Source organism: Scatophagus argus, chromosome 9 (genome assembly GCF_020382885.2).
Source record: "Scatophagus argus isolate fScaArg1 chromosome 9, fScaArg1.pri, whole genome shotgun sequence".
NCBI lineage: Eukaryota > Metazoa > Chordata > Actinopteri > Scatophagidae > Scatophagus > Scatophagus argus.
The window spans coordinates 3,392,286-3,418,400 of NC_058501.1; the positions used below are offsets into that span (position 1 = coordinate 3,392,286).

The 26,115-nt window shown below is 40.8% G+C and overlaps 1 protein-coding gene across 1 annotated transcript; it reads right to left on the reverse strand.

Moving 5' to 3' along the window:
• On the reverse strand, positions 1–26,115 carry taf2 (TAF2 RNA polymerase II, TATA box binding protein (TBP)-associated factor). Its single transcript, XM_046399759.1, has 27 exons — positions 25,574–26,115; positions 25,296–25,350; positions 24,835–24,995; positions 24,266–24,384; positions 23,950–24,091; positions 23,000–23,231; positions 21,937–22,121; positions 21,655–21,768; positions 19,326–19,425; positions 17,906–17,991; positions 17,635–17,770; positions 17,359–17,513; positions 16,803–16,917; positions 16,370–16,479; positions 15,677–15,742; positions 15,297–15,423; positions 14,668–14,793; positions 12,159–12,299; positions 11,762–11,872; positions 10,461–10,654; positions 9,591–9,730; positions 8,643–8,712; positions 7,902–8,011; positions 2,458–2,687; positions 1,660–1,824; positions 1,325–1,427; positions 1–1,187 (listed from the first exon to the last, which is right to left on the reverse strand). Exons 1-27 carry the CDS (start codon positions 25,621–25,623, stop codon positions 883–885), a joined length of 3,648 nt encoding a protein of 1,215 aa, XP_046255715.1. The 5' UTR covers positions 25,624–26,115; the 3' UTR covers positions 1–882.

Genomic DNA, 26,115 nt, shown 5'->3' on the forward strand with positions numbered 1-26,115 from the left:
TAAAGAAAAAGAGGGATAAGCACGTTTATTGTCTTATAAGTACGACCAGATGAATTTAAACTGATTAAATAGAAAAAAAATGTTCTTTTTAAACACTCTGAGTCAAACTTTTGATACCCCTCCAGTTATCTACACAGGGAATAAAGAAGTCTGCATGTTCTTTTCATTGTTTAAAACCTCCTAATCAAACCTATGAAACAGTGCCAGAGTAAACCCAGCCGTAAGAGTCTTTGCGGATTCAATCTAGTGAAAACATTCATGAATACAAAAGCATCTTTAATCAATGATGACAGTTGGGGAAACAAAAAGTATTAAAAAAACACAGTATTATTCGAGTTTCAATTATACAGCACTCTGAAATTCCTGTTTAATTTTCACGTGTGAGCAAACAGGAAAATGTAATTTGCAGGATGTTTAAGACACCGGAGACCAGACTTTCAGTTCAGACAGAATCCACGCCATGATCAGAAATTTCAAATTTCCCCTCAGGAATGTTGGGAATTAGCTGTGGGGACACCAGAGATGGGTCTGTGTGTGTGTGTGTGTGTGTGTGGTGTAAGGATGTGAGGATGCGTCTAGAGGATTTACCTTCATGACACGGCAAGCTCTGATCACAACTCCATGTTTCCTGTCTCAAGCCAACATGTGCAGCTGTTTATGCTTGGAAATTTAGTGCTGTCAATCGTCTAAAGATTACAACACATGATAGCATCCTTTTCTTTAACACTTTGTCCAAATGAGACTTCCTGTTTAATAACGCTACTTAGCAAACGAATATTTAGATCAACTAAACATGTTTTACTTTCCATTTTGTGTCTCTGTTCTGCTACTACAAGATGAATGTATAAAGTTAACCTCAACAATTGGAAACTTCCAGATGTTTTAGTCAGATAAAGATGGCGAGCGCAGGGACCTGCCACTGGCTGGGCTGTTGCTGTAAGCATGGGGGTTGTCTCTGTCTCTGTCTCTGTCCTTCTCCTTGTCCTTGCTTTCATGTTTGTGCTTGTGCTTGTGTTTGTGCTTGTGCTTCTTCTTCTTCTTCTTGTGCTCGTGATGGTGGTGGTGATGGTGGTGGCCGTGTTCACCGCCGTGTTTGGAGGACAAAGCAGCTGTCTCTTTGGAAAAGGACGGCACCGGCGTGGCAGGCATGGAGAGCATGGGCTGTTCGACCGTCGGTGGCTCTTTACCTAAAAAGAGAACAAACAAAAGATATGTGTATATCTGTGTTTCTGCACTTGCTACACAGTGAAGACCAAGTTTTTAACCAACAGAGTGAGGACATTTTTGGTAAGTGAGGACATTTGGGTCTGTGCTCACAACTTACCTGGTGTAGAGGGTCTCTCTAACAGATTGAGATGATGATGAATGAAGGCCTGACTATCATGAACAGTCTCCATATCAATATCTTCATCTTCCATTGTGTTGAACTACAACAAACCGGAATTCGGTATTAATACATAACAGCTTAACACCGAGCAAAGTCAGAGCATCATTATTTCTGTGAGAAACACACGTTTCAGTAGAACAGAAGTCCGTAAATTATCAACCTGAATAAATCTCCATCAAAAAGAGAACAAGAGACTTGAGAAGAGCAGGACAGCAGGAACAAAAGCACAGCAGGAGCGTAGAAACAAAAGTCGTGCCAGAGCAGTCGCTTACCCTGATCTTGTAGCGCCCCACTCTTCCATCATCATCCTGTTGCTGCAGGACCTGCCCTGGCTCTGGAGGGGAGCCCAGCGGGGTCTCGGCCTTCCTCTTCAGGCCCTGAGGGGGTTGGCCCACCCCACACACTCCTAATGAAATAGGATCTGGCTCGTCATCCACCTGGCAGACACAAAACAATACACTTCAATATGTAGTTGCATGGCTATGTTAATAACAATGCCAGTTTGTGACATAGTGAAACATAACTAAAGGTATTTGTTTCGGTGCAGAATAATGGAATAAGAATGAATGAGTAACTCTACTGTCAACATCCTTAAGAGATTGGCATTAGCTTCCAAGGATTTACTGGTATTTGTCTTTTCATTCTGCACTGTAGGTAACCTGAGCCCAGTTCAGGTCAGTCAGCTCTCTTTATGGTCATTCTGGGTACAATGATGATGCAATGGGAATAAGGTACAGTCAAAAACTGTTGGCAGTACTGTAATACCCATAATTACACAGATCAAACCTAAGATAACAGTGTGTTTATGAAGCTATCCCAGTGCCATCTGAAAACATTTATATGGCAATACTAAATCAAAGACATTCAAATAGAATTAAATAAAGACCACCGAGCAGCTCGTTCATTACATCACCACTGGCGCAGAAACCAATGGAACTTGTTGCGTGATGTAGTATGTCTTTAACTAATGTGTTTGTTGGCTCAAACGACAGTCCAATCAGCAGTTCATAAGATGCATTATCTGTTTACACTAAACAAACTGTCCTGACAATAGAGTCCACGCCACTTACAGCTGTGTAGCTCATGCCGACACCATGGATGCCTATACTGGCAGGCGTGTCCATGATGGCACCTACACCCAGCTCAGGCTTGATGGTTGGGTTCAGGACAGCTTTCTTCTCCTTCAGGTTGAGCACAAGGCCCAGTTCTGGCAGGGGCAGGCAGGAGGGTCGAGTCAAACCAAACAACGTGTAGTAGAGGTCCACGGCATCACAGCGCAGCCGCCAGTCGTGTGAGGTACCTGAGAAAAGGAAGGACAAGGTGTAGTGGGAGTAGAAATTGAGCAATAAATTCTCATTTTGTCTCTTTGTAACTGACCAAGTGTAAGAGTCATGAGTTGAATAAAGGAGATACAGAAAGTTGCACACGTAAAGAAGGAAGGATAGAAGTGTGGAGGGAAGCACCAACACAAAGAGATGCAGATGCTCAGCAGAGGAAGTGCTTGTCAGATCACAGAACTGTGGACAATCTCACCATCACGACCACTTTCCACAGCGACTGCACAAGTGTGTGCAGTTAGGCAGGATTTCAACTTCTCTCTCAAGCTCTCTATTTCCATCACTTTCTGTATGTAAAAACCATGAACACCCTGCACTGAACAGGCGTGCACCACCGCCACCACCACCTGAATGATTATCAAACCTTGCCTCTCTCCAGGGACGCAGACTCGAGTCACGTGACTTGGGCTCGAGCCAGACTTGACTCACAATTTGATGACTTCTAGACAAAATCAAAAAGACTCTTGACCTCAGTTGTACTTGAGCCTTTTGACTTGAAAATACTTGATACCTCAACACAAGCTCAAAGATTAAAATGTATGTTAGTCTAAAACGGTAGTCATTAATCAATTATTTCTGTTCATTTATGAATCAATTGATGCCATGGGCTCAAAATGAACATCTGCTGAGCACCAAATGTGGGTACACTTCTTTGTTTGGTGAGTAAATGTCAGAAGGCCATCCTTCAAATCGGCAGGCAAATGTTTAAATGGTTACAAAATTAAAAACAAGGCAGCGTCTACTTGGTTTTGGATTCAGCTTCTGCTCTCTGCTGTCTTTCTGTGTCAGAATGTGTTGCACCACACAGGGACAGGGACGTGATGATGCATTCAGGTACACCTCATCAACGCAGAAATATACACTCATAGTTTAGGAACTGGGACTTGACTGCAAAGACCTGAGACTTACTTGTGACAAAACAATAACTTGGTCCCGCCTCAGCCCGTCCATTTGGAAGAGCTATCAGTCTTTTTCCCTCAAGTTTGTGGTGTGAACTATTTCTTTTTTTTTTCCAGAGTATACACCAGTCATTAATCCCAAGCTGCGTATTCTTCAACCACACATTTCATTTAACGTCCCTGCAGAGATATAATGTGAGCACAGCTAAATACAAGATAATCAGCTCTCAATGACATGCGAGCCAAATGCATGGTCATCCGAGAAGCAGTGTGTTAAGAGTTGGAATAAATTCAACACCATTATTGCTGAAGCTGACAATCCAAAGGCCAGGCGCCGAACATGGAGGCCGGACTGTGGCTTCAGAGGAAGGCTGAAATAAGTGACTCTAACAGCAGCACAAGGTATTCTACGTTTGTATTCTTACAGCACTGACCTTCAGCCAGTGAAACATCATCCTGTGTGAGTGTGTGGGGGGCTGTGGGTTATGTGGGCCATGGAATGAAACAACCGACACATTTTTATAACACAGTGTTTAAAATTACCGCACTCTGGTCACTCTGTGTTTAAACTGGCAGCACAGTCGCACTGTCCGGCAGCCACCCACACTGACTGACTGACAAACAAACGCTCAGTGGAAATAATGAGCGTCAATATTTTTATTCATTCTTCAAGCTTGTAAGTCAATAAATGAAATAACATGTTGCAATGGGAGCCCTGTGGTCTTGAGAAATATGGAACGGTGAACATAGAGTATACTAGTATTTGGGTTTTGAGGTGGTGTGTATTTGGATTGGCAGGCTGAATCGTTGCCTGGCCGCCTCTCTGAAAGACACATCGGACCCCCAGGAAGAGAGAGAAATAATGAAACCTGAGGACACAATAGCAGGCAGAGGCATGTGCGTATGTATGGCGCAGGCACAGCACCAGAAAGTAGACCTTAACCTTTTTCACCTCATGACGAGGAGAAACAGTCAGATAATAATGATGCCAAACGATAGGGAACAAAGTATTTAATCTGAAACACACTTTCAGCCACCGAACAGACTGCAATTACATCCACGAAGAACAAAAAAGAACTTTGAACTCTAACAGACGATAGAGATGACGGTTAATTCTTACGCCTCGTTTCCACATAGCTCTTTGAACGCCAAATTACTCCTGATGGCTCCTCCATCGGTATGTGTGTGTTCATGCAAATGGTTCTCCCTCCGGTTGAACAGATGGCACCTTGCACAGTATCCTCTGTCAGCAGTGTATGAATGCGTGTGAGAATTGGTGAATACTTGCTTGTGTTGCTAAGTGCTCTGACGGAAATTTACTATTAACCATAAGTAGCAACAACTTCTGAAGCTCTCCTTTCACACCATTAAAATATGATATTACATTTTTGGCACAAGCTCCTAATCCATCCGAGTTGTTTGCTTTAACTCGTGCTGCATTATTTACAACAGCACCCGTGAAAAGCCATGCAAAGTAATTCATCCAATCAGGACAGCCATCTAGTTTGCTGCATCACTCTATTACTTTATTCACATAGCACAAATCTGCTAGTCAGTGAGGTTATGAGAAGCTTGGAGACAGAAGATAGATTGCATTAATTATCAAAATGCCTGTAGATTGAAGATGTCTTCAATTGACTCAATTCATAATCTAAAATCGTCAGATCGCTCACTGCTAATCACCGTTAACGGAATATCTGTGGCGGACTGTTGGTTGCACAGAACAAGCTAGTTACAGACATGAGAATCTTTAAGCAACAGACATTAGAAATGCATTTGTATATGGGAGTAAGCAAGTGGAAGTGGAGACAGAAGCGTGCAGGTATTCCTAACAATCAGACTAACAAAAGGAGACAAGTAGAAATAAAAGGGCAGGGAATTGAAATTATATGGAACACAGATCAGCAAAAAAATGATTTATGCTTCACTACATGATAAACTGTAGCAAAACTTGTGTTTTTTTTTTTTAATCCAATAGAAAGAGAAAGGACAAATCAACAAATCTGGAGAGCAGGTGATGGGACACACACTGCATTACTCACAGTAATTTAAAGTAAAACAAATTCTTTCACTGTAACTCTTTCAGAGTTAGTTCAAAACCCTTCCGGATCGACTTTAGGGGATTGTGCAACGGCTGACAGCTCTGTTATCACCTCTTTAGTAATCAGATGACAACGGGTGTCAGATGACGAACATGTGATCTGAGAACTGGAAGGACATGTATGAATATATCCTCACTTTAGTGCTTCTCTGTGTACAACAAGAGGAGCCCAAATCAAACTTCTACATCACTGCTCTTTAAAAACAAAACAAAACAAAACAAAACAAAAAACCTTTAAATGAAGTCCATAACATGACAACATCTGGAAGGGTTCTTAGTACTTTCTGAAGCCAAAGATTCAGATAGCTCCTGTTGTGATATCTTTGTGCTTTAGATTTTGGTTTTTTTTTTAGTTCTTTGCTAAATAGGAACTGCTGGCTTTGACAGATAGCGAAACATGACCAACAACTGGATAAAACTTCAGTGTTACTCATCAACTAGAATGTTTCTTTGTTCTGTTGGGTTCACTGTGTTAGTGACTGTTGAACTGTGAGAGAAGTTCTTGCGAGAAAAACTGAATTGTATCAACTGAACTCTCAATAGTGCATTTCCCCTACTTGCGGTCGGATCGGCCTATTTGTGGTTAGAGCCTACAACACAAGAGTATAGGGAAAACTAAGCTATAATTTGTTCTTGAGTGAAAAAGCCAAAGAATAACTGGCCCAGACCCACTGATCATTTGATACATTTCGTTATACTATATCCCCTAAACTGATGAGACTGCTGTACAGCCTTGGAATTGTGCAACTCTTTGGTAACAGCAAAAACGAGTAATGTGAGTAAGTCCCCACAAAAAGTGGGCTCAGTGCTTAAGGGCACTTCAGCAGGTAAACTGTGGTGCTTTTCAGGGAAAGACTGTTTGCAGGATTATAGGATGTCTATAGTCACTAGTAACTTCCATCCATCCATCCATTTTCTATACCGCTTATCCGTCAGGGTCGCGGGGGAGCTGGAGCCTATCCCAGCTGACTACGGGCGAGAGGCGGGGTACACCCTGGACTGGTCGCCAGTCAATCGCAGGGCCAACACACAAAGACAAACAACCACATACTCTCCCACTCACACCTAGGGGCAATGTAGAGTAGCCAATTAACCTAATGTGCATGTTTTTGGTATTGTGGGAGGAAGCTGGAGAACCTGGAGAAAACCCACACAGGCACAGGGAGAACATGCAAACTCCACATAGAAGGGCCCAGACCGGGACCGAACCTGGAACCCTCTTGCTATGAGGCGACAGTGCTAACCACTGCACCACCGTGCCGCCCCACTAGTAACTTAAGTTATGAAAAAGTAGTGGAGTTAAAAGGACAATATTTGCCCCTAAAATGTAGAGGAGTATTAGTAGAGTATTAGCAGAAACTGGAAATACTTGAGTAAAGTAAAAGTGTTTTACTTGAGTATAAATGTACACAAGTACAGCACATGAGTAAATTGTACCTCATTACATTCTATCATTGCTGGGGGGTCTAAGAAAATATCAACACACTCGAGTATTGTGATATATTTTTTTTTTGTGATACTGCATTAATTCTCAAGAACATTGTATGAATCTGTAATTAATAGTTCACATGCCAAGGTTCATACTACCGCTTCATTTTATGTTGTCTTTAAACCTCTGACAGCTACACAAGCGAAAGCCTTTGGCTCTTCCACTCCAATGTAACCACGTTAACTGAGACAGGGAGAAGTCAGCACATAATGCTAGTGTAAATACAAAGACCACAGGCCTATGAAACAGTATCACCTTGCTTACAGTATCAAAATATACTGAACTGCAATACCTGTATCATCCTGATATGTACTGTATCACCAAACGCAAATTAATTTGGCATGTTTGTCCAGGAAAAAGTGTTCACAGGCTGACTATGAAGCTTCATCAGTATGCAGACTTGTTCACCACATTCCTAATACAATTTCCACTTCATCTGATCAGCAACTACAATGATTTACACGTCTTGTCACGACAGATCCAGTCACAAGCTCCTCAAAGCAGCCTGACACGCCACACTTACAATAGTACAGTGACTGCCTGTCAAAATGTTTCAGTCTGCTAAAAGTTTATAAAGCATATCTGTGCTCGTAAAAGGAGGGCAGCATGACTGACTCAGTGACAGTGAAACGTCTGTGTGTGTGTGTGTGTGTGTGTGTGTGTGTGTGTGTGTGTGTACACGTCTTACTTGAGTTCATAAGTTTCCAGAGCTGGTCGACCAGAGCTTCATTACACAGAGTCGAATCTGTTGTCTTGGTGAAAGGTGGATTCTTACAGAGCACTCCCAGGATCTCGTGTCTGATTGGACAGCGAAATACAATCAAATCAAACAGATACAAACAGATGCTACTGCTAAAGAACATGTTCCCATTACGCAAAGAATTCCCTCCCTAAAGCCATTTCAGCCATGTTCTACACAAACTGCATTCCAAAGGTTAGACAAAGTGAAGTGGAGGACCTAGTTGTTTGTTACTTTTTGACCCCTTATGGACCAAATTAATCAATTAATTGGGAAAATAGTGAGAAGATTAATCCATAATTAAAACAAGTTTTAGTGTGCAGCCTAATCACAAGTCACCGTTTTAGTATGAAATAAACTCTTAACTTAGACTGCCTCATATCAACTGCAGCTGGAATTTCAAATTCATTTATGCATGTAGGGAAGCCTCTATACATAAACATTTTACTTTTACACAGTGTGACCAAAGTCCTCAGGTAAAGATCACCAGAGAATTAGTATTTATTTTACATAGTCTAGCTGCATTGCTGTTTCAAGTAAAAAAAGTGATTTTTGACATATGTACAAAATGATCAGTGATCACCGTAGTTAAACATTAACACAATAAGACTGTGTGCAGCACTAATGCGTGTTCAATCAGTGCACGTGCGTGCTGGCTAGCTGCAAACATGAAGCTATCTATTAGCTGACCTGACATAATGAGATGGATCATTCTGGACCATGTTGAGGAGCCACTGCAGCTCTGCTGAACTTCTCTCAACTGGAGGACAAAAAAAAAAACAACAACAAAAAAACAAGAAGACAATCAAAACTGATTTGAATACAAGAACATGTCACTATGAAAACCACCATCAAGAGATTAAAGATGCATGAGAGAAAATAAAACTTCAGCAAACATTTGGAGCACTAAGTGTATCATACACATCCTAAGAGTGTGCAGATGAATTGATATATCCAGAAAACACAGAGTTATGTACAAAGAGCAACATAAGCTACAGCAGCTCCTGTTTGCGAACAATACAAACAGAACCACTCAGGTCCATCCCATTTTTCATTTCCCCCACCGCTGACAAATGAGCTGTTGCGCACTGTTCAGACTGAATCAGAACAAGCTCAGTGTCTGCACTCTGATGTACAATTTCCCAACTTCCGTTTGTTTCAAAAATCTTTTGTCTTGCTGCCTGCAGCCTTTTCTCAAACAAAGCCCATCTCCTTGCAGTACCAAACAACAACATGCCGACAAGAAAAACATTCACAGTGTCTTCAACGGTTTATGCACCGGGAAGGCGTGCTCGAGAGCAGAGGAGGTCAGTGGCAAGCTGTCGGTCAGTACAGCACAGGATGTTACAGTGTTGGTTAGCGACTGCTGCAGCTTCTCAAGCGCTAGAAAAGTCTTGTCTGTTGTATCCCATTGGCTGGAAAAGTGAACCGCGGTTATTCCTGGCAACAACACCTCGGAAAAAATTTAAGAGTACAAACTGCCGATCAAGGGTTTTACTGTTCTTTTGTGCAACGAGCTGAATTAAACCGGACTGCTTGGCAGAAACACATCACATCATCTCTGCTAGATCAATCCACTTCACAAGACTGCTAACAATACTGCAATAACAGCTAGCACAGTCGTGACAGATGTCCCACCTCTAGTGTAGTCCACCAGAGCCTCCAAGGCAGCGATGCGAACGTCTACAAAATGCCCATACTGAGCGTAGGACTTGAAGAGTGACGCGTCACTGGGAATATGACCGTTCTTCTGAAGCTGACGAATCGCTCTCAGACAACTGAGGAGAGGGAAAAGGAGGGATATTCCAGTTGAGTGTGAGGTGACAAAAAAAATAAAACAAACAGAAGGCATCCCACCTTTTCTATGTCAAAGTAATAAACACACAGTTTGCTCTAACTTTTGGATACATTCTACATAAATAATACATTAAACAAATCTTGTCACTGAATGCTTCTTCCCGAGAAACCTTAACTGTTACTTCATTTCATGTGCTGACCGTGGCAGATGGAGTTGTGCGAATACAAAAACTACAGCCTTAAAATTAAAGCTGTGCTGCCTTCAGGTGCCTGCCAAAAATATGAGAATTACAAGCTGAGCTGAGCAGGAAGATAAATATGACAGATATTACATGATTTTCAGAATTCCTCAGTAATGTTTATCAGCAGGAGTGTAAAACTTACTTTAATTTAGGAAGAAAAAACAATCAGGCTTTCTTATGCAATTAATTACCTAATAAAAATGTATCCTGTAAAAATGTGTTTCCTAAAGTTGTTGTTCAATTATTGCCGTAGAATCCACTGCAAATAGACTTTAAGCTAATGTCCTAAAAGAATGAGTGATTGCTTGTGATAAGTGAAGGATAAGTGACTGCTTATCGTTCACTCTGTTGTACAGCTTTAGGGGGCAACCAACCAACATTTTTAATGATTTTCTTGTGTAAAGTTGAGTTCAAGACCTGTTCACGAATGACACAAGTTTTTGGTGTAAACAGATAGAGACACACAGACCTGACAGTGATGGTGTTTCTGAAGCTCGGCAACAATTTCTCCATGTTGAGGAATCGCGTGATTTCCTCCAAGATTAGACGGACGTCAGCATTTAAGTTGTCCACGGTGCGCACCTCATTGTTAATGCTGATGGCTGGGGTCAGAGAGTTGGTCAGCGCCTGAATCAGATCTGCACGGTAGTAGTTATCTGAAAACTGAAGACAGGCACGAGGGGAAGGAGGAGATAATATTTGTGGATGCTGATCAGTGAAGCTCAGGATTTACAGTTGGTTGACTGGTTGGTAGATATGCTCCTGTGTGACCAAATTTTCATCGGTTGGGCAATTTATTATTTTCAAGGGAAGGTGAAATATAAAGTAAATTTGTAATTTACCATTGAGGCTATATCAGCATTCCACAAAGATTTTCTTTGGTTCACTACAGCCCTCATTTAACTAAATTTCTTTTTTATTTTTAATACGCCAAATTTTGGAGGCTAAAAGAGTAGGATTTGATAATTCTTGTGTGCTTACAGTCTGGCACCTGGGGCCTCATTTAAAAAACTGACTTGTGATCAGTTTTGATGATAAGTAGGACTTAAGATGAAAACCACAGTTTACACTTGAACTAAGTGATCTTCCTGCTGATCATGTAGGGCCATTGCAGATTGGGATGAACTCTGCATGAGCTTTATGAACAGTGTGATGGGAATTATCAGTAAGGCTGTGAGGAGTTAACTACCTGAACATTTCTTTTTAATCATCAACCACAGTTCTGTCTTTCTGCCTTTAAACAGTGGTGACACAACCAAACTGGATGTTTGTCTTTGTTTGACAACATTCTGTTTAGTCCACTGAATTATACATGTTGACCGGCTTCAGTTTCCTCTACCATCATCTGAATCTGAAAACACATGCTTTCAGTATATGCTGATTTGAGATTTATAGATCACAGGTGTGTAAGTTATAAATGGGATTCTCAGAATTATTAAAAAAAGATTTAAAATGAGGCCTGTGGTTGCACTGTTTTTATAGAGTTTGGCCCTCACACCAGTGGGGGGCTACACACCCACTGCCTATAGGTTGACACCTAGAAATGTCCCAGAAAAAGCAAAAAAGAAAATACAGGCAGTGGGCAAGGGTGGATGAGTTTTGGATGTTTCTCTACACTGCTCTCATTCTGCCTTAAACTATTAATATTCATACTTGCAATGACCTGAAAATGAAAAGTACTGTGTATTTGCTTGGCTTTGGCCATAGTCACAAAAGGCCTTTAAGACTTACTAAGTCAGAAAAAACAAGTGTGTGAATGCGTGTCTTTACCTTGTTTTTTCTGTTGTCGTTATACTTGATGAGGTCAAGGATGAAGTTGAGGACATCTTTAGGACAGAGGTTCTGGACATCTCTCAGTAACGCCATGGCCACAGGCATCGTCTGACATGGAAAATAAAGACAAAACAACAATCATTACACGATTAGGCTGGATACAAAATCTGACAGCTCAGTTTAGCAATGCGTTTAAGTGTATCACACGACCCTGTAAGTAAAGCCCACTGGATACTAGCACTTTGAGACTGATACACACTGTGAAATCCAGTAAAGTTACAAAATTCACTATTCGGGTTTTGACATCAACATGTTAAAACATTTTTGTGAGAGCTTTCTGGTGGACAAAGTATCAAACTGCCTGCCAGTGTGTCTCGTTTTTATTTGATGGTACCTTCTGTAGGAAGTAACTCTGGAAATTGATGAAGTTGTTGGTCTTGACGATGTTGGGGCAGCTCTTACAGCAGAACATTCGGGTAAACAGGGACTTCATAGCTGGCGGGCCCTGCCACGTGCTAACCATGGCATTGGCAATCTGCAAGGTTCACATGCACACATGAGAAGAGAAGAACACAGTGCTACTTCAGTCAGCTACTTTTGTTCAGTTCAGGTCTGCCCCGTGCTGAGGACAGGATCTGTCGTCTGTCCTCCATCTGCTGTCATCACAGTCAAATAATGCCAACATTCAATACTCAAGATTTCCACAAAGTGCGTGGAATGTAAAATGAGCACATTAGTATAAGCTGCACTCTCACAGCTATGGTAATTACTTATTCTGCAAATGACAAGAAAGTTGTATAACAAAGGCCTTTCTGTTCCGTTTGTGGTGAGAACTGAACAATAAAGTTAAAGGCAAATGTACACATGAGCAGCACATAAGGTTTCTACAGGTCTAAAGACCAGTGGCTCCAGTGGTGTCTGGGTTCCAACAGGATATTGGGGAATTTATGTTAATGTGGTAATATGGGGCTAGGGATCATTGACACAGGATGTTGTCATTTGGTAAGATAAATAAAGGTTTGCATACCACCAGAATGTTTTTGTGTGTGTGCACGCATTCATGAACATATCTTCATTTCTTATGCCAGAGTTTTTACATGTGCGTGCATTTGTCAGTTTTTACGCCTCCCCCAAACTGCTCACCCCCAACCAATTTTTCAGCCTCAGGCTATCCCTTCTACCTTCCCACATTTTCTACCAATAACAAGCAAGCAAATGCCATACCAAGCAATAATAATGCAGCCAAGTCCATCTGAGGGCACAAGATAAGCCATATTTCACTCTGTGGTCAGTGTGGGTATGTGAGTGCGTGTTTTTATGTGCGTGTCAGAACATCTGCATCTCTCTGCATATGTCAACCTGCATGTGTAGGAGTGCGTGTATGTAGTATATACCAAAGGCCATTACGACACAGTCTGTTGAGGCTTTTGTTGCCAAACACAGCAACTTAACGAAGTAAAGTGCTGCCATTTCAACCTCCACTTAGTTTATCATGTTGTGAAAATATTGGTTCAGGTGGGACCCAAATGGTGGAAATCCACAGAGGTTAATGTTTGAATAGGCCAAATCCAGAGAATCGAGAATTTCCTGTAGCCACAGAATACGATTGTTCAGTCAACTGAGCTTAAGCGCAGCAGCCAGAGTTAAACTGGTGGGTGGCCTTGCTGGCTGAGAGGTAGTATGTCCTTTCATATTGTAGGCATTTACAGAATGCTGTTGAAGATTTTGTATTTAAAAGAAAAAAAAAGATTTTTAGAAGACTAAGATTAACTCTAAAATAGTGGCCAAAATTAATACTAACGCACTGTGTGGCTGTTGGTGACAAACGCAGGGGGTATATTTGCTGTTGTGTTTTTTTATAGTTCAGTACTAGTGTGCCCATTACCATAGCAAGAGAAGGAGAGATGTTTACATTCCAAAACAGAAAAGGAAACATCACCGTGATGACATGATGTATATTTCTCTTGAATGGCTGGAGGAGGAGGTGGCTGCACAGTACCAAGTCGTGTGTAAGGGTGAAAGTCAGTCAGGTCAGTCTAACTCGTGTTTGGGGCAGCTGGGCCCATGATCATAGACTGTATAAAAGTAGCCACTGTCACATGACTCATTAGTTTGTGGACTACTGTTTTTATGTCTTGACTATGGCATTTTGGCTATCACCATCTTTACTTTCAGGGGCAGAATTGACCATATTTAGATGAGACGGTGGAGAACCCAAGGCCACTATACACGCCCCCCCTATACAGGCAACCTGACACCCCACAGTCTAAGGTTAACACAAGTTACCAGTGGGGCCAAGCACTGTTAGCATAGGAAGCATGAAGTGATCAGCTGTCATAAGCTTAGGCACATATGGACTTCTTTTTGAAACCAATGGAATCCACCTCTGCTAACAGAATTAGAAAGAATGCAAGTTTAAGATACTTCAATTTTCATGCCCACCACACAGAGAAAGCGCCACAGAAAAGGTCTGGCTCACAGTTTCTGTTCCAGTTCACCCCAAAGGTGTTGGATGGGACTGAGGTCAGGGTTCTGTGTGGGCCAGTCAAACTCTTCCACAACAAACTCACCCAACCATGTCTTTATGGAACTTTGCTTTGTGCACTGGGACACAGCCATGCTGGAATAGAAAAGGACCTTCCCCAAACTGTTGCCACAAAGTTGGAAGCATAGCATTATCCAAAATGTCTTGGTATGCTGAAACATTAAGATTTGCCTTCACTGGAAGTAAGGGGCCCAGACCAACAACCCCTGTGCCAGTGTGTGCCACTTGTCTGTGCCACGCAGAATGTATCTGCCTGATGACATCTTTGTACCACACGGAAGTCACTTTTTATGCACATGCACACGCACACAAACACGCGCGCACACACACACACACAGACTGCCACATACAAACATACCTTTGCCAAACAGAAGCAGGCCTGCATGCGGACTTTGTAGAAACACTGTTCTTGCTCCAGGATGTCCGTCAGAGCCAGTCTGGAGGCAGGAGTTGGGAATTTTTCCAATGCTGAGATGGCCTCCTCCTAACAGAGAGATAACGTCAAAGATTTAAGGATTCCTTCCGCCACTGAATAAGGTACATGCTTATCTGATGAACCTCAAACTGGAGGCTCAGGATGTAGTTCAATAGAGATTTTTTTACAGAATCCACTTAACAAATTCCTTATCAGATCTTATTAGGTTTACCTTTCAACATTTGAAACAATCTAAAGGCTAAAAAAACTCCAGTGATGTCTCTCACAGATGTCTTATCAGCTTTTGCTGGCCTAGAATGCAGAAACAGTTTATAGCTGCAGCCTAATTAATGATCACAACTTGTAGTCCCAATCTTTTTTTTACCAGGTTCAGGGTCTGTAGGCACACATGAGGAGTGTGGCGATTAGTTTTAGATGTGGGTAAAAAAAAAAAAAAGTGAACAATTGCAGGATAATATGGTGCGCAGGGATGTATAGAGACAAAAGTAAGTTTCCAAACTGAAACAAAAAACAGGCCAGTGTGGAGTGCTGCACTCCTGCCATCAGCCCACCTGTGCAACCACATCCCTCTCATAGCGCAGCTGATACTGCCACATGAAGTCCGCCTGCTCAAACTCCACCTTCCTCAGAATGGACATGTCTGGGTCAATCCGGATCCAGAGGAGAGGAGAGTCAGCACTGCAGATATAAGAGAGACAAACAAAGTAAAGTCAATCAGTTCAATTCATAAATGTATTCCGTGGTAGCAGTGAAAGTAGGCCAGAGGGCCCCTCTGCCATAACAAGGTAGAGGCACTGTCAAGTCAAGTAAATTGTATGTAATGCAGCTTTAACGTCAGGAAAAACAACATTCACCTAACTTATTACATATTAATAATGAAAGAACAATAACTACATTTCCTGGACAAGGAGTGACAGCAGTGATATCTTACTCCATGGCTGATAAGTCCATGTCAACTTCCTCTCCATTCATCAGAGGGATCTTCTTTTTCTTGTTTCTGAGAAAAGATACCAGCAACAATCAGAGCAATACTAGCACATTGTTCAAATAAAAATAGAAAGCTGGAAAACAAGATGGTCCTGCAAACCCTACACTCCACTGAATACAAAGACCAGATACACTATATAGACAAAAGTACTGGGACACTAACAAGAACTTTAATCGCAGTTTGATTACACTGATGGCTTTGCAGCCATAACAGCTTCCCCTCCTCTGTGAAGGCTTTCCACAAGATTCTGGAATGTTTCTGGGGGAATTTTTTCCCATTCATGCAGTAGAGCATTTGTGAGTTCAGGCATTGATGTGGGAACTGCATCTGTACTTGTACTGCTTATATCAATACAAAAATAAAACAAAGATGCTTGCAGGTTGTGTATGGTAAATCAATTTAAAAAAAAGAAAAAAACAGTAACTGTGTCTGTCACAAATCTTTGTACATCAACTATTAATTAAAAATCAATGCATGAGAACTGATACAGTATGTAAAAAAAAAAAAAACCCAAAACATAATGTTGCGATACTCATAAGTGTGGATGTTTTCTAAATAATAAAGTGTTAAGTCTGACAAACACGATGCTGACTGACAAACTGAGAGAAAATGAACGAGTTCTGCTGCAGCACAAACCGTCTGCTCTTGGAGTGACAGGGGATGTCATGTTTGAGGCTGTTCTCCTCTATCTGCAGCGTATGGTTGAAGGATCCATCCAGCTCCTGCACCGTCACCTTGATGGGACCCTGCAGGGAAACAAACATATGATGAATTAAATGCCAAAGAAATATTTTTTTGAAAAAGTAAACAAAACAATGCTTCTACCTCCTTACAGACATGGAACCTCTAACACTGGTACCTTAATTTCTCTGTTTAAGTCACGGCTATGTAGTTTTACACTGGAATTAATAATAACATGACTGTTTCAGACAGGACTGTAATGCTTGGGTCATATTTGGTACCTGGCTTAGAAAATCACAAAGAGCAATTTAAATAGTTTTTTTTTCTGTTTTATGTGCTCTAAACACAGACAGCACACTCACTCCACATGCCGGATCTCAATGCTCACCACATATTTCTGAGTTCCAGATGATGTGTAGTCCTGACGGATCTCCAGCTCTAACACGTTCCTCTTCCTGTTGAAGGCAAAACTGCCAAAGAATTTCACTACAGCACTCTGGTCTCTGAGTTGGAAAAGTTAAGACAAAAAACAGATGCAGATAACTAAAAACATAAGCAGCTGAGTGTAAAGGTTTCAGCTGGAAGTGGTGGTCAGTCACTGATATTGCAAAGGTGCTGCATTAAGTTTCCGTTAAACTCAAGATCAAATGACAGACTGGTGAAAATTCTCCTTTCAAATTGATTTGCATTTTTTTTAAGTAATTTTTGTTAGACTTACATTCAGTTATAGTTCATACTGATGTTTCCATTTTTATGACATAAGCTTAATTCAAAGTCAGTGGAGTTGAGTCACAAGGCTGCAGGAAACTTTACTTTGAAAGATGACTTAATGTCTGACATGAGTAAACATTTAACCTCTGCTGCTCCCAACTGAGGAAGGTCATGCACTGCAACCAGTTCACTAATAATCACAAACAGACAATCCACTGTGGATAAAAGGATACACCCATTGTTTGATAAGGGGGCCTATGTCTTTGCCAGAGACATTGGAGATGGACTTGAGGAAGGCGTGAGTAGACAGAAGCATCTGACTCCACATTTGACTCTGGTACTTCTGGGATGAGGCTGTGCTGGCCAGGCTCAGAAGCTTATTGAAAACCTGCAAAAGGGTAGCAGAAAACATAGAATTTAAATGAAGACCAACCGAGATTTTGTTATGAAGCACACGATAACATATTCTGACAAGTACAGAAGGGGAAGGCAACAAGATGCTGGTTAACCTGCAGCATGAACTCCATGCTGATTCTGTTTTCTATCAGCCTCATCACCAGGTGGGCCTTACACTGGAACATCTTGTAGTATTCCCAGGAGAGTGTGTGGGGGTGCTTGATGGAGAAGTGAAGGTGGGGAGTTGGACTGAGGGGAAAACATTTGGTCAGTGTGTCATGCATTTAAGATCCACAAAATGACTTCTTATATAAACTTCATATGTGAAAACTAAAATTACTGAAATTGATGCATCAGGATTCAAATTAAAATTGAATATATTACTTGTCTTTCTCTTTGCCTCCACTGAATGTCGGGTGCAACAGAACCCCTCCCATCTGCAGTTCATATTCCACAATCTTGTCCAACTCCTGAAAATAACAGAAAATTATTCATCAACATCGATGTCATCTCTGGAAAAAATGTAATCATTTGAATTCAGATTTATATGTACTCATGCACTTCATTTGTAAGGTTGCAAGTAAAGATTATTTTTAATATGGAGACTATTTTTCAATTAACTGATTAATAATAATTTTGTCTGAATGAATAGTAAAAAGTGCCCATTACAATTTCTCCAAAGTGCGAGGTGATTATTTATTGATTATCATGGCAGTTGTCAATTAATTCTCTATTGATTAATCAACTTATTTTGCAGCTCTTATGTCAAAAGCAGTGACAAAAAAAGATCCCTCACAACTTTACGGAACCCAAAGTGATGTGCTCAAATGTCCAAAACCCCAAAATAATAAATAATAAAAGCAGTGAATCTGAAACCATAGAATGTCTGGCAATTTTTTACTATTTTGCTTGAAAAATGACAGCAATGATTAACTGATTATCAGTATAGTATAGCCAATTATTTTTCTGCCAGTCAACTAATGGATTAACCATCTAATCGCTGCAACACTGATCGCTTGTACAAAAATACAAAACTCAATTTCCCCAATTTATTTTGGCCATGTCAAAAAACAAGCTACCACTTTAGTCTGAGCCTGGCGGCCTTCATCAGAGCATGAATGAAAATGGAAGTTATGTCATTTATATACAAGAGTGGGCAGGTCATTGATGGGTGACATTGTAATTAACTACCCGAGGTGTCTTTTATATCTTTTCTTGCCAATATGACATTGACTAAAAACAGGATGAAATGGTCATTCCCATACAATGCAGCAGATCTAGCAGAGGATACATTTGTAAGAAAACATAAATGCCGCCACCACGCAAATCATTGTGGACTAACTCCACAGTTTTCCTTTTGACATTCATTAAAGGAAGAATTTCGTTGGAAAATCTTGCATAAGATATTGTCCCAAAGAGCCATTTTCAACAGTGTTTTATAATGGAGCCAACCAATAACATGATGTCCAAACTAATAAATGTCATAAGTAATGTTCTAACATCATGAACATGATTACCTTTGAAAGAAATATTAGGCTTATCATAGCTCAGGGAAAAGTAGCAGTGATGCTACGTCACAAGGAAAAGGTAAAATATTTGTGTGCATGAGTGAAGCCGCTGTTTAAGTTAACACACAGTAAATGCATTAATCATATGATGAGGTGCATCGGGATTGAGTGACAGATTACTTGACACTTCACAATGTCGGGGGGAAAAGAAACCTCACTTTTGTAGAAAAAGTAACGAGTAATGGTGACTGCAAACTCACTGTAGCAGTTTGGCTGTTTTTGCCACAAACAGTTACCTCTTTGATCCAGTGCCGATACTCATTGACTCCAAAGGTCTTCTTTAGGTAGAGGCCATAGATGTAGCCTGAGATTCCCTTCAACACCCACTCGTCAGCCCTTTAAAAATAAAACCAAATCGTATGACTACAGCCAAAGCTTACAAAATACAGATCATTACATATTACTAACAAATTCACCAGGGATGAGTTCAGTCCCTTCATGGTTTATGGCATGTGTAAAGCCTTTCGTGGAATGACTCCTGAGAAAAGTAGCTGCAGTATGACTTTTAGGTGAATTAACTTCCGAACTCACTTCACAGAGTTTCTTTTTAGCGAGTGATTCATGGCCACCAACAAGTGTGCAGGCACTTAACAATCCAGCCAGAATAAATTAGACTGCTCATTGTTCCTCCTCTTTCTCCAGCAGTGTGGCATAAAGTTAAAGGCAGGCACATGCAGTTATGAGGTTGAACACCTTGAAAGTGAGAGTTTGATGATGAAATCTCTTTTAGTTTAACCTTTCCAATCCCTCTTGCCCACACCGTTTGTGCTCTTTGAAATTGGAAATCCTTTCCAAAGCACTTAAGGCCACAGTTGTGTGAGTTTTACTCTTTTCTGTGTTTCTAGAAGGAAACGTGGCATGGCAAACAGATCTCTCATAAATCTATCAGCCTGGATTTATTAGCTTGTAAAAACAGAGGGACAATAAGCTGATTCAACCTTGGTGGTTTCACCACTTGAGGCTGGAGTCTGGCTGATGTAGTTAAGATGATTTCATCTGCATATCTGGTATAATACACATCACGGAGAGAAATATTTTCCTGCAAAGGTTTGATGCAGTCTTTGCCTTAATCCTCATCGTATCATAATTGATAATTGAGACCTGTGGAACGCTGAGTGAAGTTTTAAATTTCCTTTCTTTTTTTTGATCTCAACATCCCAGATGTAAGAAATCTGTCTTGAACAGTAGCGCCAAGGTCAAACTTGGGAACATAGCAAACAAGACAACAAAATGTACAAGTCAAATATATCCTCATGTCAGGAAACATTCATTAAAAAGAAAACCTGGCTCAGCTCCTATGAGACAGAGACACAAGGCGGAGATGACACAATAATCCCTGTTTATTTAAAGCTCATCAATGTCACGATGTAACAATAAAAGCTTTACGGATTTGGAAAAGAGCAGTTTCTCTTTTTCTCCTGCCTTCTCTTTTATATGTCTGACAGGCGACTGAGCGGGGCCTGTTTTCAATTACAGGCCACAGTTAACCCCCACTCTGATTAATTACTAGCAGGCAGTGCCATGCTTTGCTAAAATCAAAGAGATCTGACTTTCCTGTGGTCTCTTCTTACACAACAACAGCCAGCTTAACAGCATCAGCAGACCAAGGCCCCACATCTGATGTGTGTTTAGAGGTCAGCGAGGAGGAGAGAGGAGAGGACAGGACAGGACTAGCTCTAGAGAATGTTGTTTCACTGATGGGCCCCTTAACAGAAGCAACCCCACCTAGGATTGCTCCCCCAGTCTCTCACACACTACGACCTCACTGGCCAAGCTGCCAAGCAGTAACACAGCAATCCATCACAGTGGCAAACACAGGCCAGTGTTGGCCCCACTTCTGACTCCTAGTGCTGACAAAATAGCTTAGTTCTGTCGTAAATCTCTCATCGCTGGCCCTATATGAAAAGGTCTGAGGGCTAAATGTTACCACACTTCTCCAAAAGACCAGAACGCCATACAGAGAACTGCTGGGCTCTATCAAAAGTGGATTGTACGTTATGTGCGCACAGTTCCAAACAATAATGACAAGACTTTTCCATTACATGCAAATCTGGCCACTGAGGTTAAACATACTCAAAGTCACAGAACACTCTGAAGGAACTGCTTCACACAATGTAGGATTTAGTCACATCCAAATGAAAAAGGTTTTTATAGCGGTTCTAAATGACTGCACTCAAAGGTGGCAAAAACCTTGTCAATAGAATCACCAAAAGAATTTATACAACAAGCACTTTGAATTTCAAGGCTATTAGCTCTTTAATAAACACCAGTCACTTTGGCTAATCATCTTTCAAGGCTGGCTGATCCAGTCATTACACTGGACACCACTGCAATGCTTTTATTGATACAACTAGCTCGTAGTTTTGGTTGCAGCATTTTGTCTTTTTCTTATTATTTCAAAGTTTGTCTCCTGGCTGATGCAGAAAAATGCACTCCAAGAGTGCACAGACTATTCCTTGATTGACACTGTAATAAGCCAATGAAAAATGAGCCTTCAAACAAGCTCCAAACAGCATATCTGCCTGTGTGGCTTAGCCTTGACAGCCATGCTGTGTTGATTCTCACCATGACATCCTGGAGATGAAACAGCCAAAGAACTGCTGAGCCAAGGCCTGGGCCAGACAGCGACGTGTCAGCGGAGTCTGGTCTATGATCATAGCGCTGTGGAGGAGGTTAGTACTGAAAAACAGAGATTACAGCATAAGATGACTACACTAAATAAATACAGGAACTAGACTGCAATCTGCAACAACGCGAAGTCCATGTAAAGGATCTTAAAAGCAAATACTGCAGATTCTCTTTACTTGGGAACGTGCTGCCTGTACAAAAGGACTCTTGCACGCTTACCTGAAAATGCTCATGGAAGCATAGGCAGACACTTGTACATAGGCCTCATCCACAAACACCGTCTTGTAACAGGAATAAGGGTAACGACATGTCAGAATCTCCTCATAGAACTCAAAAATCTCATGTAGGTAGGACATTGTGTGTTTGAGCAGCGGCAGCAGCTGTGGCAGGCAGAAGTGGGTCACCTGAGATGGGACAAAACAAATGTTTTATTTGTTATTTTGGTGTATTTCAGAATGTCAGAAAGTAAAAAGTGAAAAATGTCCACAGCAAAATATTAAATGTTCAAGGATATTCACAGGGATAATGCTACTGTCTGTTCAAATTTAATGACAGTTATCCTAGCAAAATACCAAGGATGTATTTCTCAACTGCATATACTACTATTGCTTATATATTACATAGGTGTGGGTGTTTACACACCACCTGTTACCTGGTTGAATTCAGTTAGTCATTAAGTTCATTTGACTGTTACTATTCATACTTTTTGTGCCGTTTCATCATTTTGAGGGGCACTTTGTGGAAAAGGAAACATGAAGTTCTGCTACTTTGTGTTTAGTGACATCTGGTGGTCATTGGTAGAAACAGCGCCACAGTCCAACAACTGTGACACATTATGTTTTTACTTCTAACAACCATACAGCATAACTTTTCCTCTTCTCAAATATCACATCAAAATAAGTGAACTGGAGAAAAGATGGCCGTAACTACACTTCATGGGTATATGGGAATCTTGAAGGTCAATAAGTTTATCCACAACACATTTCTGTACATGTCTCACAATAAAAGCAATGTTATGAAGCGAAGGGTTTCTTGTTCTTTGAAACTCTACAGAGCTTTTAATTTGAAACAGACACAGGAAGTATTAATTTGCATTAACAGCATACTGCAGTAACTTGTGGATGAAAATGAGGCTTTGTACTAAAGAAATACAACATTACACAGCATAACCTGCATAACTCTTTACTGATGATAGTTCTCTCTACTGGCTGTTGATCGAAGATACGGTGTTCCTTTTCCAACATCCCAGAATACATACAAAAACATCATCATTTAAACCCACCTCATGCATGTAGGGATCGACAAGGATTTCAAAGGGCCCCACAGCCAGGGAGATATTGGGGGCCGCAGTGGGGATTGGGAGGACATAGTGGAAAGTCTTCTTCCTCATATCGTGGGTGTAAATGGTCTCCACCAGATCTCCACAAGATACCGCCACCATGGAAGCATCTACAGTGAACTCCAGCTTCCATGTACAGAGCTCTGAGTAGGAGTCCACACAGGGGAACCAGAACCTAGGCAGGAAACGAGATGATGAGTTTTAAGCATGAACATATAAACATAAAACACATAAATAAAACGCACTGAAAACTGCTATTTTGGGTTTTAATAGTAGAATGTGATTGAAACTATAAATGTGAGTCTCTGCCACAGCACTGGCAATGTCCAGGGACAAGTGAAAATACTGTGTTTAGAAGAAGGGGGGATGTCATAAGGTTTACCAAATGGTGTAACCCTGCATCCATACTTTCTTTGAATCAGGGTTTTAACCACTGTGTTCTTTTCATATTCTTTATGACAGTGAAGTGACTCTCAAGATTGACAGTCTAAATCTATTGTTGCATGTATAACATATTCTTTTTCATGCAACTTTTCAGAATAGTGCCATTACATTTAACCTCAACAGACAAGTGCACACAATGACAATTTCAAAAGGCAGATTGAAATAACTGCTCATAACATTTGAACTCTTCCGCACAGTAAAATACACTATTAACTTAAGTAAAATGCGACCAGCACATGCATTCTCTTGTTTTAACTTCCCTCTTCTTGTGGGTAGAAATTGGCCCATTTTTAACACTGGCACTTAACTTTGCCAGACAGAAAAATCTGGCAAGGTGTAGCTTTAAAAGCATACCAGGAAATGGACAAATGCAAGCGACAATACAAAGGTATGTGGGTTAGAAGAATGTGTTGTTTTTATGTTATTGGGATTAGTCATTATTGCCAGACCTGGTGGAGTTCTGGTATCCAAAGGAGAAAACATGAGCTCCTCTCTCTGCCATGCTGCCTTCCACATCAGGAACAACAAAGTGGAGACCTCCTTTTGGTTGGTCCAGGGAAAATTCAATGTAGACCTTTAAAACTTTCAAATCTGGAGACACAAAACACAGAAACAAAGGAGTATCAGTCAGGACGTTCCATTCATGTATATAATGCAAGATGTTCCACTCATCCTGTGGAAGCATGTGACCATGTCAGTATATCTTTCAGTAAAGCAAACTGAAAACCAGTGTGCGTCTTTATTATTTGGTGTCAACAATCTTACCATCTCCTTGTTTCCAGAGTTCAGAGGGAACTTTGATGACCAGCTCCCCGTGTCCTGCATCAGGGTCCACAGCACTCACTGCTGCTGTGTAGGCACTGGAGAAATAGTTGAGGTTCCTCCTACGCACGCACACGATCACACCACTTATTATCAAGGAGACCAATAACTGATATTTGTAACCCATAAATATTAAGCACACTTTTGAGGTACTTGTAGCAGATCAAGATGTATTTCCAAAGCTTTCCAGAGACTTGAATTGTAAGAAAAATTGACAAAAAGACAGAAATTCAATATTAACAGTCATTTGAGCATTTTTAATGCTTTCAATTAGCAAAAAAAATTTTTCATTGCCTCATTTAGTTGCTACTGGTTGATGTATTCAGCCCCTCACCCGCCCCCCAACCACACAATTTCAGCTACAGTTTGCTGTCAAGTACAAGGTGCTGATTTGACAGATATAATGAAACCCAAAAGGATTTTGTTTGCAGACTAACGATAACAAGTCTGCTTGCCTGCCTACAAATTACGAGCCAGAAATGCTAAAGTTAAATGTGCACTGATTTACTCACTGCTTGGACTCATGGTGGCACACCTCCAACGTGGGGTCATTGTAAATGAATGGGGCTTCAAGTTCATTGACTCGTACCCTGTAGATGCGGCACTGTTTACTGTTAAGCTTAATCCTGTTCAGGTTGACCACTGTAGGGAAAATGGTCAGCTCGACGTAGCCCTATGGGATGCCAAAGAGAAGATGATGAAAATTGTTGTTTTAAATAATCCACACTCGTTACAGGAGCGTAATGTGAAAACAGCTGAGCATAAAGGGAACACTGCTGTTCATTAGTTATCACCTAATGTCAAATGTATTACAAAGAGTACTCATGTGAACTACAGGAAGCCAGTGGAGATCCAAATAAATAGAGAGGATATGCTGACAGTTTTATTTGTTTAATCCCAACAAACTGACTAAACAAATTACACTAAAAAGCAACGATATTTATTTTTGCTATACTGTAACTGCTGTACTTACAATGACAGACTTCCTCTGGAAGTTGATGTTATTGATGCACACCACCTGATGGGTCGTAAAAGCAATAACAAAATGACAGTCAATATACTTTGCAAATCATGAACTCAGTTACATCCTCTCATTCAAAAAAACAGACACGTTTCAAACAGTTTTCGTGTTTAAGCAAATTTACTGTGCGCTTAAGTAATTAAACTAATAATAACTTTGTTTTATATTAAAACTGCCATGAAACTACTCATTTCACGTTAACCAGGATAAAACCATACAAAAATACTTATAATTTAAATGGGCGCGGACTCTCGAATCCTTTATCCTTCTTCCTGTTCATCCTCGATTCTTGCTGTAGTGTTTTGATAGAAGTTTGAACATCCCAAAAAAACTGCTCAGCGGTGTTTCCTTCTCAACAGCCCGTTTGGGCTACTTCGTTAGCTCAAGATGCAGCAAACTCATCCATTTGCCAAACTACAAAATAATAATAATAATAATAATAAACACCAATAATAGCGAGGACGGGAGTAAAATTCAGGAATCTGCACTGTACTATCCTTTCAGTATTGAGCGCGTTAATTTCGGTTTGTACTTCGCGGGGACTGCTGTAGTATTTTTACTACAGCCACAACGTACGTATCCATAAATATAAATCTGCCAAAACTAACAGTCGGTACTGCATGCAAAAGATAAGATGTATTTAATGTCTGTTGCAGTGGGGGTGCATCGAAAAATATAACTATAGCCTCTGCATCCAGTTGTTCACATCATTATAACCGCGGACCCGCTGTGTTCAGCCATTTTGTTAGTAACCTTTGACCTCGTCTTCTTC

What these genes read in the sequence shown, in the direction of transcription:
- taf2 (XM_046399759.1), bottom strand. Translation starts at nt 25,623, where the DNA reads ATGAACAGGAAGAAGGATAAAGGATTCGAGAGTCCGCGCCCATTTAAA. An exon ending in AGAGGGATGTGGTTGCACAG is followed by an intron (nt 14,794 to 15,296) that starts GTGGGCTGATGG and finishes TCTCTCTGTTAG; the next exon opens with GAGGAGGCCATCTCAGCATT. An exon ending in TGGGGCGCTACAAGATCAGG is followed by an intron (nt 1,428 to 1,659) that starts GTAAGCGACTGC and finishes GGTTTGTTGTAG; the next exon opens with TTCAACACAATGGAAGATGA.